Below are 16,937 nucleotides of genomic sequence, written 5' to 3' on the forward strand. Positions count from 1 at the left end.
CCCAATGGTGGCGTTAAAAGCAAGCTGGCGTGGTATTGCAAGTAATCCTGGAGCAATAACTAAATCTGATACATCGCAATACTGGTGTTACTCAAAAAATTTGACAAAATATACTACCAACAATGAAAATGTTTCGGAGTTATTTTCATTTATTTCCTACTGCTGGTTTCAGAAATCACGGTAGAAATGACAGGTTAGTTCTTGCATTCCAGATACAATGACATGTCATTTTTCCCGATCAACATTTGTAGTTTGGAAATAATTTTGTTTCTGGAATTGTCACATCAGTTAAATGATAAAACACAACTCTCTCCAGCTGCTTGTAGTTTATCAACACCACTACTATTGCTTTTACTTTCAGTTCGTATTGTTTGCATTCCAGTTAGTGCAGAATTTCTAATTCTAGAGTGCTTTTGAAGTGTAAAACTTGTTAAATCAAAATGACACGAAACTGTGTAAATTTAGTAAATAGTTTTTAATATAATTGTTGAGGAATAACATTTTCGTCACAGAAACGCAATATGACGCCTCTTGTGAAGTATTATTTTAGTATGCAGGTATGGAACCGGGATGAGTCATGAACTCTGCATATATGTTGCAACTCTTCTTTAGTTATACTGAGACAATGGATGAAAAATAAAAGAAAACCACCTATTGCTTGTGCTGTGCCTGTGGTTTTACAAGAGTCTACAAACCATACTCAAAACTGCTATTTCTGCTTGATTCCATTTATAAAGACAGGACTGTCAATGAACAAAAGACGAAGTGTTCTATTCAGATGGTTTACCAGCTCTTACTCTATGCCAACATCGTGCACTCGAAGCAGAAAATTAAGACATCATGGAAGAAGAAAAACTTTGTTTTCTTCTAAAAAAAAAGATAAAAAATTAAAAATCTCGTTATTTGGTGCGACTTTAATGGGCTGTTGAAATTTGAATTTTTATCATGGTCCAACTGACTGGAGGCTATTCAAACAGTCCTCCAAGCTTATTCTGCAAGGTGTGATACTTCACAACGGCTACCGTCTTTCTCGTTTTCTGCTGGTTATGCAGTTCACATAAAGGAGACTTGCCCTAGAATTACAGTCCTCCTTGACTCCATCATATACTCTGATTACAACTGGGAACTCTGTCACAGTCTCAATGTCAACGCTGTTCACTAAGTTGTGATGTTTCTTATGTGCGTTGGACATCGCACTATATTCAGTCAGACTGACCTATAAGGAACGCAGCGAGAAAAATGGCGTTGCCCAGTCTTTGGTGGACCCAAAAGATGTTCTTATTCCATCCCTTCCTGCAAACCTAGGGTTCATGAAAAATTTTGTCTCAAGTATGATCCGAGAAGGACGGGTGTTTGGAGACAGCTTTTCTACATTAATTGCTGCAAAAGCGATAGAAGGTATTTTTTGTTGGAACACAAATTCGACATCATGTAGGACCTTGCAGTTGACCAAATTTTGGAATGCAAAGAAAAGAAAGCTCAAGAAACCTTCATGTTATTTATGTATTTTCAGACAAGAAAGGAGATGGAAATTACAGTTAGGAACAATACTTCTGGAAAATACCATCAACCTGAATGCAACATGTCGCCTAAAGTCCATTTACTCCATTCACATCTAGACTTTTCCCTCTTATTTGACGAGTTGTCAGTGATGAATACAGAGAAAGATTGAAACAGGATATTTCTGTAATGGAACAAATATATCAGAGTGACTAAAATGAAACAATGCTCAAGGATTACTGCTAATCTGTGTGTAGGAATTCTCTGGAAGCCACAACAGTCAAGTCAAAAGACAATGCTCTCATGATTATCTTCAGATCCAACCAGCTGCAGGATATTCTCCCTCCAACTAAGAATTCATAGGATGTACCTGCCATTAAAAATGTCAAATGTACTTTCAGTTTTTCTGGCAAGTATAATTAAAATGTATCACTTGCTCTTAATCTGTTAAAATAATACAATTACTGGATATCATAGAAATTAGAGTTAAACACTTTCATGTATGCAAAATTCATTTATCTCACCCCAAAGTTACTAGGATTTGACTCATGAACTAAAGGAAACGAAAAAAAAAGAAAAAATGTAAGGAAGTGAGCTCAGCATTAGATTCACTAATCAGATTTCCATTAATTAGCGAAACTTATGTACATTATACACAACCACATTGCTAAATGAAGGTGACTATAAATAAACTTTCACTAATAGAACCAGAGTAGACGGAAAAGTATTTCCAGTGCGGGTACCCAATTTTATAGGGATGACGGTCAGAGTGTGCGCCGCAGGATTTTCATTGTTGGTAGTGTTCAATGTCATGGCTTGCTGTTGGGCGCTGACACTGATACGGTGATGTAGAAAGAAATGAGACCCCCACGACCAAGGTCATGCATCGTGGATGGCACACGTTGGTGGGACTTGCTTCGCCAACATTCAATCCCTCCTGTACAGGAAAAAAGTGGTTTGGACTCAACAGTTTTGATGCACGATGGAGTACCACCTCAAATTGCTCATGAGATCACTCGGTAACTCCGTAAAGCATTTGGAGCAAACTAAATCACTGACCGATCATTCCGAACTACATGGCCACCAAGACCACCACATTTGAAATATGTGATATCTGGTTGTGGTCTTACCTGAAAGTCAGGGTTTATTAACGGAACACTAACACACGTTGGAGGTCACAGACGAGGAGAGCGAAAGAAATGACCAAAATTCCCACAGCAATCTCTAGTGCTGTTCCAGGGTGTCGTGGATGCAGATGATCGCCGCATTAAACAGAATTTGTAACCTGTGACGTAAACATGGTACAGAATTAACAAGTGTTAACCTCTCATGTGGAAATCAAGTTGTGTTCATTTCAGTATATTAGATTTACTGATGACATCATGAGAGTTGCATGCTCCGAAAAAGAAATGAATAGCATATTGTAAGCATTATCAGATACTCAGAAATTAAAAGTGAACATATGTAAAACAAAAGTAATATTAGTACAGAAAAATATGAGAGAAATTGAAGCCAACATGGAAATTGAGAAGGTCAGAATTGAGCAGGCGAATCAACATTGTTACCTTGGTAGTACAGTCACAAAGGACAATGGATGATTAACTGAAATGAAGAAAACGATAACATTGGCAAAGCAGACATTAATGATTAAGAAAAACATTTTAACCAGCAAACTTATGAAAATATATATAAGAATATAGATGTTAAAAAGTCCTTTTCAATATCATTTGAATGGAGTACTATGCTCTAGGAAGTAGAAGCTGAATTCTGGATGGATTTGAAAGAAATCGACCTGAAACTGCTGCTATGAGGATATGGTGGAAAATAAGGAGAACAATCTGCACAGAGAGAAAAACCAACTGGCTGACTTGGAGGCAGTCAGCGAAGGGAGAAGATTATTAAAGAACCCAGAAAAGAGAAAAATATAATATTTTGGACATATATGAGACAAATACCATTATCACTCATATTCTTGAAGGGAAAGAAAGGTTGAGGAGGGCCTAGAATGAAGTATTTGAAAGGCATAGAGAAGATAGTAGGATGTGACAATTACGACGAACTGAAGCGAACAGCCAATGACAGAAGAAAGTGCTTGCACCGACAAGGCAGTAGCCTTCACAATGTGTGCGTACCAGTTGGCATCTTGAATTAAAGCATCATTGCCGTAAGACAGGGCTGAAAGAAAAAGCAACGAATAACACATAAGAAAATTATTCGACTCTCAGCCACAAACTTTAAGAACAACGGCATTACAAGTCTGTCAGTCCGTCTGGTAGAAGTATGGCCACAACCAAAAAGTTGAATAGGCGATAAATGAAATTTTCAGGCTTCTTACTGGATGTCTGAGTCCAACAATACTTGCCAAGGTATATCATCTTTCAAGGATTGCACCTCCATACATTTTTAGTGAGGTTGCTGCCGGTGTGGAAAGTAAAAATCTGTTCCGCAAGCCAGTTGTCCATTGCATGGTTATATACCAACCTTCCAGAGATGGCGGTCAAGTAAAAACTTCACAAGACATATCGTCATCATCTTGCAAACGACTACATCCTAAATAAAAGAAATGTGTAAATCACGAGCTACAAACTTCTCCATTGGCTTCAGCCACCTGAAAATCTCTCCGCTCCCGACCAAGGAAATCTGACTACACTGCTTGCTCTCAATATTCTACGCCGTGAGTCGGATAATCCGCACCAAAAGTGAGTATTTCCTGTCACTACGAGCTGCAACTCGCAGAAAAGCGGACCATGGACAACTTGCGTTGCACATGATTTTGTCCCCTACCCTGAAATGAGGAAGTTCATGTTCAGGCAGATCCATATGCTCTTGAGACTTCCTGCTTTTGGTCATCCATGACGAATTTTTGGAAATATTTTCTTTAAGTTACTTGTTTTGAACTCTGTAATTTGTTGTCGTGATTCTCTGTGTTAATGCCCGAGCGACATTGTGGTGCGGAACAGATCCAAACACAGAGCCCTGATGTTAGTTCCGTCCTCGTGTGTTACCTGTGTCCTCTCTGGACACAGTCTAGATACGGCCTGCGTGAGGATTAAGAGATAACGATAGCCAGTACACCAATCCATTTGGAACAAGATTCAATAAAGACCTCTCTAACACGAGGGAAGACATTGATCGCGACATTATTTTGATCCACCTGAAGCATGAGGGTGTGTAGATCTTGCTTATATGAGAGAAGATATATTTCAAGTTGGAACAAAGTCAGGTGATCTCGCCGGCACTTCACTTGCACCCGGCGAGTGCTGGTGGGGTCTGAGAACTTGGGCGCCCTAGAGCCACTGGTCGGTGGGCGACCGTGTGACGGGGCGCGGGGGCCGGCGCTACCGCTTGAGCAGCCCCAGCGAGGCGGCGGCCTGGCGGCAGCGCGCCACCACCTCGGCCTGCACTAGGCTGAACGACATGGCTATCAGCACCAGGCCGAGCAGCAGGTAGGCGCAGCACGCCACCAGCTGCAGCTCGGCGCGCTGTTGGAACGTGCGCAGCGACTTGCCCGGCACCAGGTCGCCGAAGCCGATGGTGGACAGCGTGATGAAGCAGAAGTAGGCGCCGTCCAGGAAACTCCAGTCCTCCCAGCGCGCGAAGATGGCGGCGCCCAGGCAGATGTAGCCCGTCAGCACGACCAGCACCAACCACACCGGCACCCGGCTCTGCAGCGGCTCCTGACCACACCACAACCACTCACATTGCAGTCTACACTTATACATATAGCTCTCCAATAGTCACCTGCTTTAATTACTTTTCCAACAGCGTTAGGCACAGGGAAATAGTTCTCTTAGTGGATGAACGCCACATTGTGATTACATGTCAAACACCACATCTCCTAGTTGATAAAGCAATTGGAACCCTCGACATGTTTACAATTGCTCAACAAACAATACTGTAACGCTAAACACAGCAACATCTTGAAAAATAATTTGAAAAGTCAGGGAAAACTGGCGAATTATTTTCCGTTTATTTGTGTCCACAGGACTTCAGTATTTTAGAAAGGACAAGCTTTTCCACTAGGACTCTTATTAAATGCCTGTATTCATCACAGTTGCAATTTCAACCTGTTATGGCATTCTCAAGAGACATTTCACTGTGAAGTGGGTCAGTGCGTATCGCTTTTTGCTAACAGGACACTGTCGTATCTCAACTATGCTTATGTAGCCCATGTGCGTAGTACGGCAGGTCAGTGTCTTCTACCGGGTGATCAAAAAGTCGGTATATATTTGAAAACTGAGTAAATAACGGGATTATGTAGAAAGAGAGGTACAAATTGACACACATATTTGGAATGACATGGGGTTTTATTAGAACAAAAAAAAATTACAAAAGGTCAAAAAATGTCCGACAGATGGCGACTCATCTGATCAGAATAGCAATAATTAGCATTACAAAGTAAGACAAAGCAAAGGTGTTGTTCTTTACAGGAAATGCTCAATATGTCCACCATCATTCCTCAACAATAGCTGTAGTCACGATATAATGTTGTGAACAGCACTGTAAAGCATGTCCGGAGTTATGGTGAGGCATTGACGTTGGATGTTGTCTTTCAGCATCCCTAGAGATGTCGGTCGGATACACTTGCCACTGCAGGTAACCCCAAAGCCAATAATCGCACAGACTGAGGTCTGGGGACCTGGGAGGCCAAGCATGACAAAAGTGGCAGCTGAGCACACAATCATCACCAAACGATGCGCGCAAGAGATCTTTCACGCATCTAGAAATATGGGGTGGAGCGGCATCCTGCATAAACATCGTACATTCGAGCAGCTGTTTATCAGCGATGCTGGGATGATGCGTACCTCTCACCCGTTACAAAACCAGAATCACGCATTTCCTCGAAGAAAAGAGGCCCGACAAAGTAAATGTGGTATATCGAACCCATAGCGTGACTTTCTCGTCGTGCAATGGAGTTTTCACGACAGTTCTAGGATTTTCGGTAGCCCAAATTCTGCAGTTGTGGGCGTTGACAGACCTTTGGGGGGTGAAATGAGCTTCGTCGGTCCACATCCCGTTACTCAACCAATCGTCATCTTCCGCCATCTTTTGAAACTCCCACACCACAAATGCCCTCCGCTTCACTAAATCGCCAGGTAACAGTTCATGATGCCGACGGATTTTGTACGGATAGCATTGGAGGGTAGCCTCACTGCGAACCAAACAGTAGCGTATGGAATGCCGGTGCGACGTGCGACTGCACGAGCGCTGACTTCCCTGTGCATAGACGAACCCGCTACAGTCACCATTTCTTCCTGAACTGTCTTCGCAGCATTACGCCTTGTGCTCGGTCGGCCACTACGGGGTCTATCGTCTAAACAACCTGTGGCTTCAAACTTTGAAATCATTCTCGCCAAAGCTGCATTTGTCAACGGACCTCTACCCATTCGAATCCTCTTCCTATGGCGATAGGATCGTAATGCTGAAGTAGCACATTCCCCATTCTGATAACACAGCTTCACTAAAAGCGCCTTTTCAGGTAACCTCAACGTGCTGCAACTGCTGGCGCATCGGATTCTCTCTCTTTTTTTTTATTTCTGCCATATGGGCAGGGGAGGACTGTTAGTGGCACAATCCGCCGCTCTTCAGCCGAGTGACATGACAACTTAAAATAAGAAGAAAAAGTTATACACATGATGCAATAAAAAGGGGAACTTAAAACAGAGCAATGGGAGAAAATGGAGGTAAAAATAGACTGACATGGAGATGTTCTGAACAGACAGTTAAAAAAGTCACCAGTTTATGAAACACAGTTGCCGATTCTTAAAACACAGAGAAGACACTGAATGGACATGCACAGTTTAAAAGTCGGGCACAGTATTAAAAACACTCCACAACAACACACTTAAAACCCACTTGGAGCACACAGGACGGAGAATAAAACTGCCATGTGGGACCTGCCGAGGGAATGGTCAGGGAGGATGGAAAAGGAGGGGAGAGCAAAGGACAGCAGGGGAAGCAGCGAGATGAAAAGAGTAGGGGCATCAGCGGGTACACGAAGTGGCAGGAGACACGTGGGGCGGGAGATGAAGAGGGAAGACAGAGCAGGAGGGAGTGCAGAGACACTGAAAGGGAGGCACAAGATAGGGAGGGTGAGTAGGAGGGGGAAGTCGCTCAGGAGGGGTAGGAGAGGGAGCCCTGAGGTGGAGGCAGGGATTAGAACTGGTAGAAAGGGTAGATGTCAGGGCCAATCTCATCATCCGGGAGGTATGGATGGTGGACGTTGCGTTGGGAAAGGAGATGGTGGGTGTGGAGATGGAGAGAGTGTGGGACACAACGACAAAAGGCGTGGCAACTGGTTGTGAGTGGCTAGGGATTCTCTCTCTCATTACAGCTCCTTTTATACACGAATGTCATGCGCAGTCACTGACGTTTTGCTGCCCAGCGCCATCTGTCGGACATTTTGTGAAATTTGTTTGTTGTTGTTCTAATAAAACCCCAATGTCATTCCAAGCATGTGTGTCAATTTTTACCTCTCTATCTACTTTATTCCATGGTTTATTAAGTTTTCAAATTTATACTGACTTTTTGATCACCCAGTATTTCAGGTGATACGGAGTAACTCTGACATGATATTACAAACTTTCAGGGATGATAGAAAAGGTAAATTTATCAATTTGAGGCAAGAGAACCTGGTGCATAAGCGATCGAGACGAAAGTTAAAAGCTAATATCGTTGTTCTAGACAGTGGACCTCTTCTACTAATATCTGTTCGCTTTCCAAATTTTTGTAGGAAGTGGTCTGAACTTTACCTCTAAAAAGCGTAACTCAAAAGCAATGAAACGAGTTCAGTAGACGAGATGTATTTCACGGTAGCGGAGATGGTTCATAGCTCTTAAGGTAGGCGCTTTAGCGCCTGTGATTACCATATTTTTCATTTCGAATACTCTTTCCTGTCATATCCCTGAATATTGACTAGTCCTTCTGGTATATCCTCTATAAATAACTATTGTCCGCCAGAATAAACGAGACTCAGCCATACATAGAGAGGGCACAACACAGCAACACCAGCTTCCAGAGAAGTGCAGCATGGTTATGGTCAGACACTACTGCGGGCGCCCATAACAAAGACAATATTATGATTTCGTCTTGTGTCACCCAAGTAGTCTTCAAGTTGACATAGGTCACCTAATCACGAAATAAGCGGACAATGATGAACCTGTGATGGTAGAGTATTTGATTAGTAATCAAATGTCCTCATACCCGGGTTCGACCTCCACCGCCGCTTAAATTCTGAATAAAAATCAACGGCAGTGGCGGACGAAAACTTATTTTATAAGAAGTCATCCCCACTGACAATGGCCTTGTCAAAGGGGGTAGAGAAGCGGACAGAGATCCAGTGCAATCTCTTGCACTTGGGCTGGGAAACTGCCAATAAAGATGGAAGAATCATCTCTGATTAGTGGCATGAGACACAGAAGGGGATGGAAACCACTGCATTAAAGACATACTGTATAATGTGCGTCCCGACCACACATGGCCTGTAATTAAAAATATGTCATGATGATTCTCCATTGGCAATAGATTCCGGAATAGCCCCCCCCCCCCCCCAAATTCGGATCTCCAGAATTGCCAAGGAGGGGGGGACCATGAGAAAAAGATTGGATAACCAACGAGGGTAACGATCGACGACATGTGACATGGAATGTCGGAAGTTTCAAAGTCGTAAAAAGCTACAAAATCTGTAAAGGGAAATGATAACGCTCAGTCTATATGGTGAGGGTGAGTGAGATGAAACGGAAAGAAAACAAGTATTTCTGGTCAGATGAGTATAAGGTAACATCGATAAAAAAAAAAGCACTCCGTCTTCAGGTCACGAGTGGCGTACCGGGACCATCCGACCGCCGTGTCATTCTCAGTGGAGGATGCGGACAGGAGGGGTGTGGAGTCAGCACGACGCTCTCCCGGTCGTTATGATGGTATTCTCGACCGAAGCCGCTACTATTCGGTCGAGTAGCTCATCAATTGGCATCACGAGGCTGAGTGCATCCCGAAAAACGGCAACAGCGCATGGCGACTTGGATGGTCACCCATCAAAGTGCCGAGCATACCGGACAGCGCTTAACACTTCGGTGATCTCAAAGGAACCGATGTATCCACTGCGGCAAGGCCGTTGCAAGGGTAACACCAATTGCAGCTGAAAATGGTATAACTGGAGTGAATCGGAAGGTAGGTTGGAGAACATGTTATTGTGAAAAGTACAGCGATAGTGTTTCCATCAGAATCGGTCGCAGACCTATACCGCCAACGATAATTCAGGTATACATGCAGACGTCGAAAGCCAATGAAGATAGAGAAAGTATATGATGATAATGAACCAGTAATTCAGTACGTAAATGGAGATAAAAGAACAGACATCACGCATTAATATAACTGATCCACTATATCCACCTTCCTCTGTTCTGACGCACATATACGTCGGACTCCCAGTGGGAAACTCAGAGTAGCGAATGGGGGTACAATGGACAGGGACTGAGGATAGATGATGCTCTGTGGGAATTTGGATCTGCTATGAGGCGTGCCGAGATAGTCCGTGCAATGGCTATAACGCTGTGTCCCGGATGGCGCAATGGTTAACATACCTTCTTAGTAAGAAGGATATCTCGGGATCGAATCCCGGTCCAGTACACATTTTCACTCGTCGCGTAATGTCCCGCTGCAGCTGAAAGTAGTGATACCTTTCAATTTACAGTCGTGACTTGCCAAGTACTACCAGCGGTTCAACTAGCACATCGACTTCGTGCACAGGGTTAAAAGTAAAGGGGTACAGCGATCGAGCAGCTCCTCGTAAGTCACACATTTCTGTAGTCACTGCTAAGTGACGCTTGAGGAGGTGCAAAGAGCGACACCACTAGGCAGTGGATAATTGGAAAAAAGGGGTTTGGAGTGATAAATTACATTGATCGCTGTGGCAATCCGATGGAAGGGTTTGGGTTTAATGAGTGCTTCGAAAACGTTATCTGTCATCAAGTGCAACGCCAGCAGTGAAGTATAGAGGAGGTAATGTTATGGTTCAAATGGCTCTAAGCACTATGGGACTTAACATCTGAGGTCATCAGCCCCCTAGACTTAGAACTACTTAAACCTAACTAACATAAGGACATCACACACATCCATGCCCGACGTATGATTCGAACCAGTGACCGTAGCTGCCGCGTGGTTCCGGACTGAAGGGGGTAATGTTATAGTACAGAGTTACGGTGTAGTCTCTTCACCACACGTAAGAAAAATCCAAATGCAGAGGGATGCGAATACATTTTACAGTATTACGTACTAGGTAAAGTAGAGGACCTGTTCATAGATGATAACTGTATCAGCAAACAATCCATCCTGTTATACAGCAGAATCTGTGAGACAATGATATGTGGACAACATTTGGGCTGCCGTGCCCAGAATCCACATCTGCACGCATAAAAACACCTTTGGGACGAGTTAGAATACCGACTTCACTTCAGACCCCAACGTCCAGCTGCCATTCCTCCAGAGACATTCAGAGACGTCACTGAAAGCGTCTCCAGCAGAGTTCAATAAGTCAGAAAGGCGAAGGCTGGACACACCCCAAATTAATGTCCACAGATAAGGATACTTTTGATCAATTATTGTAATCATTCTAAAGAGCTGCGAGTCATTAAACAGAAATAAATATTACTTCCTTCACACAAACACAGTTAGGTGAAAGGAGTTAACTGTAAACATGAATCACGGTTAACATGAAGAAGTGGTAAGATGAAGTAGCAACACCCTTAACAGCTAGAGAGTAATATTTACAATATGAGGCTAATGGAAGGAAAATTTAAGGAGATGACAGTCACAAGAGAGAAACGTAAGACAATTTACTGTTGATAAACGCTGGCATAGAATGAACATAGCACACACTATACGGCAAAACGTGAACCTATCAGGTAAGAAATCACGAAAACAGAGAAATCTGAGATGTAATGGCACAAATCACTGTATCATGTACGAGAGGAAGCTGCCACCAGTCGACAAAAGAATTTCACGAGAAAATTCTCACTCAGTGAAGGAACAGATGTGTTAACGTATCCATTGTTAATTAACCTGGCAATGAAGGACAACTTTCCGCTCGCTTAACTGTCATCCATAGATTAAGAAATTCATTAAAGTTCCGTTTCGGTGGATAGAGACGGAAACGTAAGGACAACTAAAGGAGTAGGCTTTACATCTATTCCTACTGGCCAACTCCTGCCAACGTGGCAGTAAGTACTAGCAGCTATCTATGATCATAGGACATGCGATAAGCAATTCGCCAATCCCTCTAGCCGTTATTGCCAATAGATGAATGACGTCGCGTTTTCTTTTCCAAGCAGCTCCTCATCTAGATTCACGAGGTTTTGTGGACCCCTTTCCACAAATCCCTACCTAAGAAAAAGTTTGAAAATATACCAGCAGTCGAACCAGGTCCTTCTGCATAAAGTACGTCACAAAACATTTCATCCTATGAAGAAACAAAAGAAAGTTTAAATGTATGAGAATCGTTTCCATACATGGAGTTAAAGAAATTGAGAAGGGAAAGCAACTCTGCGGTCACACTTGAAGTCCAAAGGAATACCTGTCATCCTTCATCAAATGGCGTCACTGGACGCGGTGGCGCTGCGAACGGTGTCAGCTTTCCAGGCATTGGAGCGACCGCTTCTCCATCAAGTAGCTCCGCGTCTGGCCCAGTGAGGCTGAGTCCTCTAGGTTCGAGTCCCCCCTCCACAACTCCCACGCCCGATCAAGGGAGAAGTAATTTGCAGTACTGGGAGTTTAACTCTGGTCCTCAACTTTCCAGTAAAACAGATGAAAATACACTCCTGGAAATGGAAAAAAGAACACATTGACACCGGTGTGTCAGACCCACCATACTTGCTCCGGACACTGCGAGAGGGCTGTGAAAGCAATGATCACACGCACGGCACAGCGGACACACCAGGAACCGCGGTGTTGGCCGTCGAATGGCGCTAGCTGCGCAGCATTTGTGCACCGCCGCCGTCAGTGTCAGCCAGTTTGCCGTGGCATACGGAGCTCCATCGCAGTCTTTAACACTGGTAGCATGCCGCGACAGCGTGGACGTGAACCGTATGTGCAGTTGACGGACTTTGAGCGAGGGCGTATAATGGGCATACGGCAGGCCGGGTGGACGTACCGCCGAATTGCTCAACACGTGGGGTGTGAGGTCTCCACAGTACATCGATGTTGTCGCCAGTGGTCGGCGGAAGGTGCACGTGCCCGTCGACCTGGGACCGGACCGCAGCGACGCACGGATGCACGCCAAGACCGTAGGATCCTACGCAGTGCCGTAGGGGACCGCACCGCCACTTCCCAGCAAATTAGGGACGCTGTTGCTCCTGGGGTATCGGCGAGGACCATTCGCAACCGTCTCCATGAAGCTAAGGTACGGTCCCGCACACCTTAGGCCGTCTTCCGCTCACGCCCCAACATCGTGCAGCCCGCCTCCAGTGGTGTCGCGACAGGCGTGAATGGGGGGACGAATGGAGACGTGTCGTCTTCAGCGATGAGAGTCGCTTCTGCCTTGGTGCCAATGATGGTCGTATGCGATTTGGCGCCGTGCAGGTGAGCGCCACAACCAGGACTGCATACGACCGAGGCACACAGGGCCAACACCCGGCATCTTGGTGTGGGGAGCGATCTCCTACACTGGCCGTACACCTCTGGTGATCGTCGAGGGGACACTGAATAGTGCACGGTACATCCAAACCGTCATCGAACCCATCGTTCTACCATTCCTAAACCGGCAAGGGAACTTGCTGTTCCAACAGGACAATGCACGTCCGCATGTGTCCCGTGCCACCCAACGTGCTCTAGAAGGTGTAAGTCAACTACCCTGGCCAGCAAGATCTCCGGATCTGTCCCCCATTGAGCATTTATGGGACTGGATGAAGCGTCGTCTCACGCGGTCTGCACGTCCAGCACGAACGCTGGTCCAACTGAGACGCCAGGTGGAAATGGCATGGCAAGCCGTTCCACAGGACTACATCCAGCATCTCTACGATCGTCTCCATGGGAGAATAGCAGCCTGCATTGCTGCGAAAGGTGGATATACACTGTACTAGTGCCGACATTATGCATGCTCTGTTGCCTGTGTCTATGTGCCTGTGGTTCTGTCAGTGTGATCATGTGATGTATCTGACCCCAGGAATGTGTCAATAAAGTTTCCCCTTCCTGGGACAATGAATTCACGGTGTTCTTATTTCAATTTCCAGGAGTGTAGTATATACGGACCAGAGAATAGTACTGAAATATGAAAACTAAGGAACTGATTTCTAAAGTGCCTCGCACCTTAATATCAAACTCGTTGACAACTAAGTGAAGAATCCGTGTGACACGTAGAAGTGCCAGCACGTAAAACGCGAGTCGCGCATGTCTTAGATATATCTTACAAGAAGAATAGGGTTTATCTTGAACGTAGTAAAGAACGCAGAAATCACTTGCAAAAAGTAGCACGTACAGAAACTCATAAAGAATCCAAAGACCCATAAAGAATCCAAAGACCTTGTTATATGTAATAAAATGTGACATAAACGGCTACGTGCATTGTTCCAATTTTTCGTGACAAGTGGGTATCAACACAGCTACGAAAATCATAGATTTCCTTAATCTAACGTTGGAACGGACACGATACTGTGCTTTTAAATTCCCTTCTTCTACGGCATTTTATTCAATCGGTTCATATCGGTCAAATGCAAATTTTGTGAACGGAGTCTGTCATTGTTTTTCAATAAAAGTTTCAAATATGCGCTTCCGGGAGGGGTGCTATCTATTTGAAGGGTGATACAAAGCTTTCGTTTGCATGTTACCTCGAACGTAAATTGAGTTTGATATTGGGGCTAGGCTCTGATAAAACTCTAAGACTACTGTTTTTTCCTCCTGTAACTCAAGTACTCACGTTCACGCAAAAATCACGGGTTTTTACTCAGTATAACGAAACGCATTTTATGCCTAACTAGCTGCGGAGACTTTCCTTCGTGCACTCGATATCCTCGTTTGCATACACAATGGCCTAATCCTTCGCTGATATAGGGCACATTTACCGCGCGGAACGAATTTGCTTCCGTCACATTTTCCGTGCAAGTGTGCCATAATAGCGACCTCCGTCCTCTACTCCACTCTCGAGGCGTGAATAACCCGCTTTGAATAAAATCAAGTTACGCCTTTCAGAAAGGAGAAATGGCTGAAATCTACATATTAGATAAACAAGTTCTGGTAACACATACTAGACAGACGAACTGGAAGTGATTGCCACAACTGCTGATGGCAGAGGGAGTTACCCAAGAGGCACATGTCGCACATGCTTGGGCGTCGCACGGTATGTGGCCCCGTTGCCGTGGTGTCATCACTGACAAAGTATTGGCTAGATTTTTAGAACTTTTGAAGGATAGGCTGGCCAAAATTCTACATATTAAGCCTGAATTTGGTTCAAATGGTTCAAAAGGCTCTGAGCACTAAGGGACTTAACATGTGAGGTCATCAGTCCCCTAGAACTTAGAGCTCCTTAAACCTAACTAACCTAAGGACATCACACACAGCCATGCCCGAGGCAGGATTCGAACCTGCGACCGTAGCGGTCGCTTGACTCGAGACTGAAGCCCCTAGAACCGCTCGGCCACACCGGCCGGCCCTTAATTTGATTATTAAAAAGAGGCACAATAGTTTTTTTTTCATATTTCGAACGTGCACAACAATATTATGGACAAAGTTTGTTTGAAGTTGTTTATACAAGAGGCCTAAAAATCATGTTATTTTCTCTCACCAGATGACTTGGGCCGGTGAGTGAAAGTAAGGAACTAGGAGTCCCATCGGATTAACGGTAGTATCAATCTTTGTTCCATATTTCTGTCATTAATTTTAGGTTCAGCCAGAATGCCTTAAAGTAGATTCTTTTACCATGTTCCAATGGATTTCTGTAAAGTTTACATGCGTATTTGAATCCTTAACCCAACGTACAGGTCAGTGCGCTCATTGTTTCCCTCTCATTGTGGCACAGATAGCTATCCAGCTTCCACCACTAAGCTAAACGTAGTTGTTCGCGACGTTTAACAGTGTAGCTAAGCCCTTCGTAGCGATTTTTTTTGTACAGGTCTAAACTTAATACATTCAAATACTAAGCATTTTACTTTTCAACCTGAGCTTTAATAATTTATAACCAGTTAGAGAGTCTACACAAGCCAGCATCTGAAACGGAGGGCACGTTCTCCGATAACTTTTTATCTAAGAAGCGAAAGCGGAAGACTTCAGAGCCAAAACATTTTGCTCTTCTTGCTGATAATTCGAATGATGGTAAAAATCTGGGATAATAGTGATATTAGCCCTTCTTTTTAGTGAGAAGAACAGTAAGAACATCTGGTCACTTGGTCAGTTTCAGTAAACACGCACCATGTGCCTAAAATTATATCTCGATTTTGTTATGGAGTCGTTAAAGGCTAGCAACTGCCTCTTTCACGTCCCGCCAAGCGGCAGACTTTCCGTCACGCTACTTAACGGCAGTCAGCAACAGGTCGTTCTCAGTCCATACGTGGAGGATGGCCATCCGAGGGCAAGTGCTGGCGGTCATGTGGAATATGGATGTTATAAACAACTGCCGGAGCTAAGTATTTTCTGATGGAGTGGGTGAGGCTTTTCAAGCAGTTTATAAGAGCGACAACCAAGCCGTTCGGATTTCGTGGATGATAGTTCTGGAATTTAATCTACTACTTATGCCAAAAGACTGGAATTAATGAATCCTAGGCAGTGGCGGACGCTGGACTTGCTTGGTGAGCACACTAGTATGTAGATCGTACGAATATTCGAAACATCTGTGTCGCAGGGATCAGTGTACTGTGTGTTTTAGGCTTCACCTGGCTTCAGTGTTATTTGAAATGAGTTTTCGGGTCCCCTTAAATTACGCTGATAGATTATGTCAGTCTTATTTATTTGTACTGGCTTTGAGCACAGTTGACAATTTAGGAATATTCCTAGTTATTTCCCCAATCTATTGTGTACTCATCATACTTCCAAGTTCCGTTTTCCTGTCTCAGTTGAAGCCACTTGGGCGTTCACGTTCAAATTTTATTTATACGCTCATAAATGGAATTAATCTCAATAATCTCAATTTAAAGTCAACCTATGTACAATGCCAAAGCTTCTGTCAGCCTGTCCTAGAGATATTCCTGTCCATCGGGTTCAAGAAAGGTTCATGCTGGCTTTGATAATCACGGTTAATTTTACTACTTGATCTTGAAGTCGGCTAGGCGTCGTCCTCTTAATTTTATGTATACACCTTTTATCGTTAATCATTTGTTTCAGTGCTACTTTATAGTGTCCCATTACCTGTTCTGATCTGATAGCTAAATTTAGTTCATGTTTGATTTATTATAGAACATTCGTTAAATGATATATTTTTCTCTCTTTTTAGTTCATACTGTGCCTTATTTATTTTG

The 16,937-nt window shown here is 44.0% G+C and overlaps 1 protein-coding gene across 1 annotated transcript in view; it reads right to left on the minus strand.

Annotated features, from left to right (window-relative positions):
• Nucleotides 1-2,837: 2,837 nt before the first annotated feature.
• The window catches only part of LOC126267809 (TWiK family of potassium channels protein 7-like), a 236,891-nt gene continuing 222,791 nt past the window's right edge, over nt 2,838-16,937 (minus strand). Inside the window, exons 7-10 of the mRNA XM_049973149.1 lie at nt 16,337-16,359; nt 12,098-12,111; nt 8,750-8,767; nt 2,838-5,174 (exon numbers count right to left, since the gene is read on the minus strand). Of these exons, the coding sequence (XP_049829106.1) occupies nt 4,839-5,174; nt 8,750-8,767; nt 12,098-12,111; nt 16,337-16,359 (391 nt within the window). The 3' untranslated portion in view covers nt 2,838-4,838. The remainder of the gene's footprint in view (nt 5,175-8,749; nt 8,768-12,097; nt 12,112-16,336; nt 16,360-16,937) is intronic.

This window comes from Schistocerca gregaria, chromosome 1 (assembly GCF_023897955.1).
Source record: "Schistocerca gregaria isolate iqSchGreg1 chromosome 1, iqSchGreg1.2, whole genome shotgun sequence".
NCBI classification, from domain to species: Eukaryota; Metazoa; Arthropoda; class Insecta; order Orthoptera; family Acrididae; genus Schistocerca; species Schistocerca gregaria.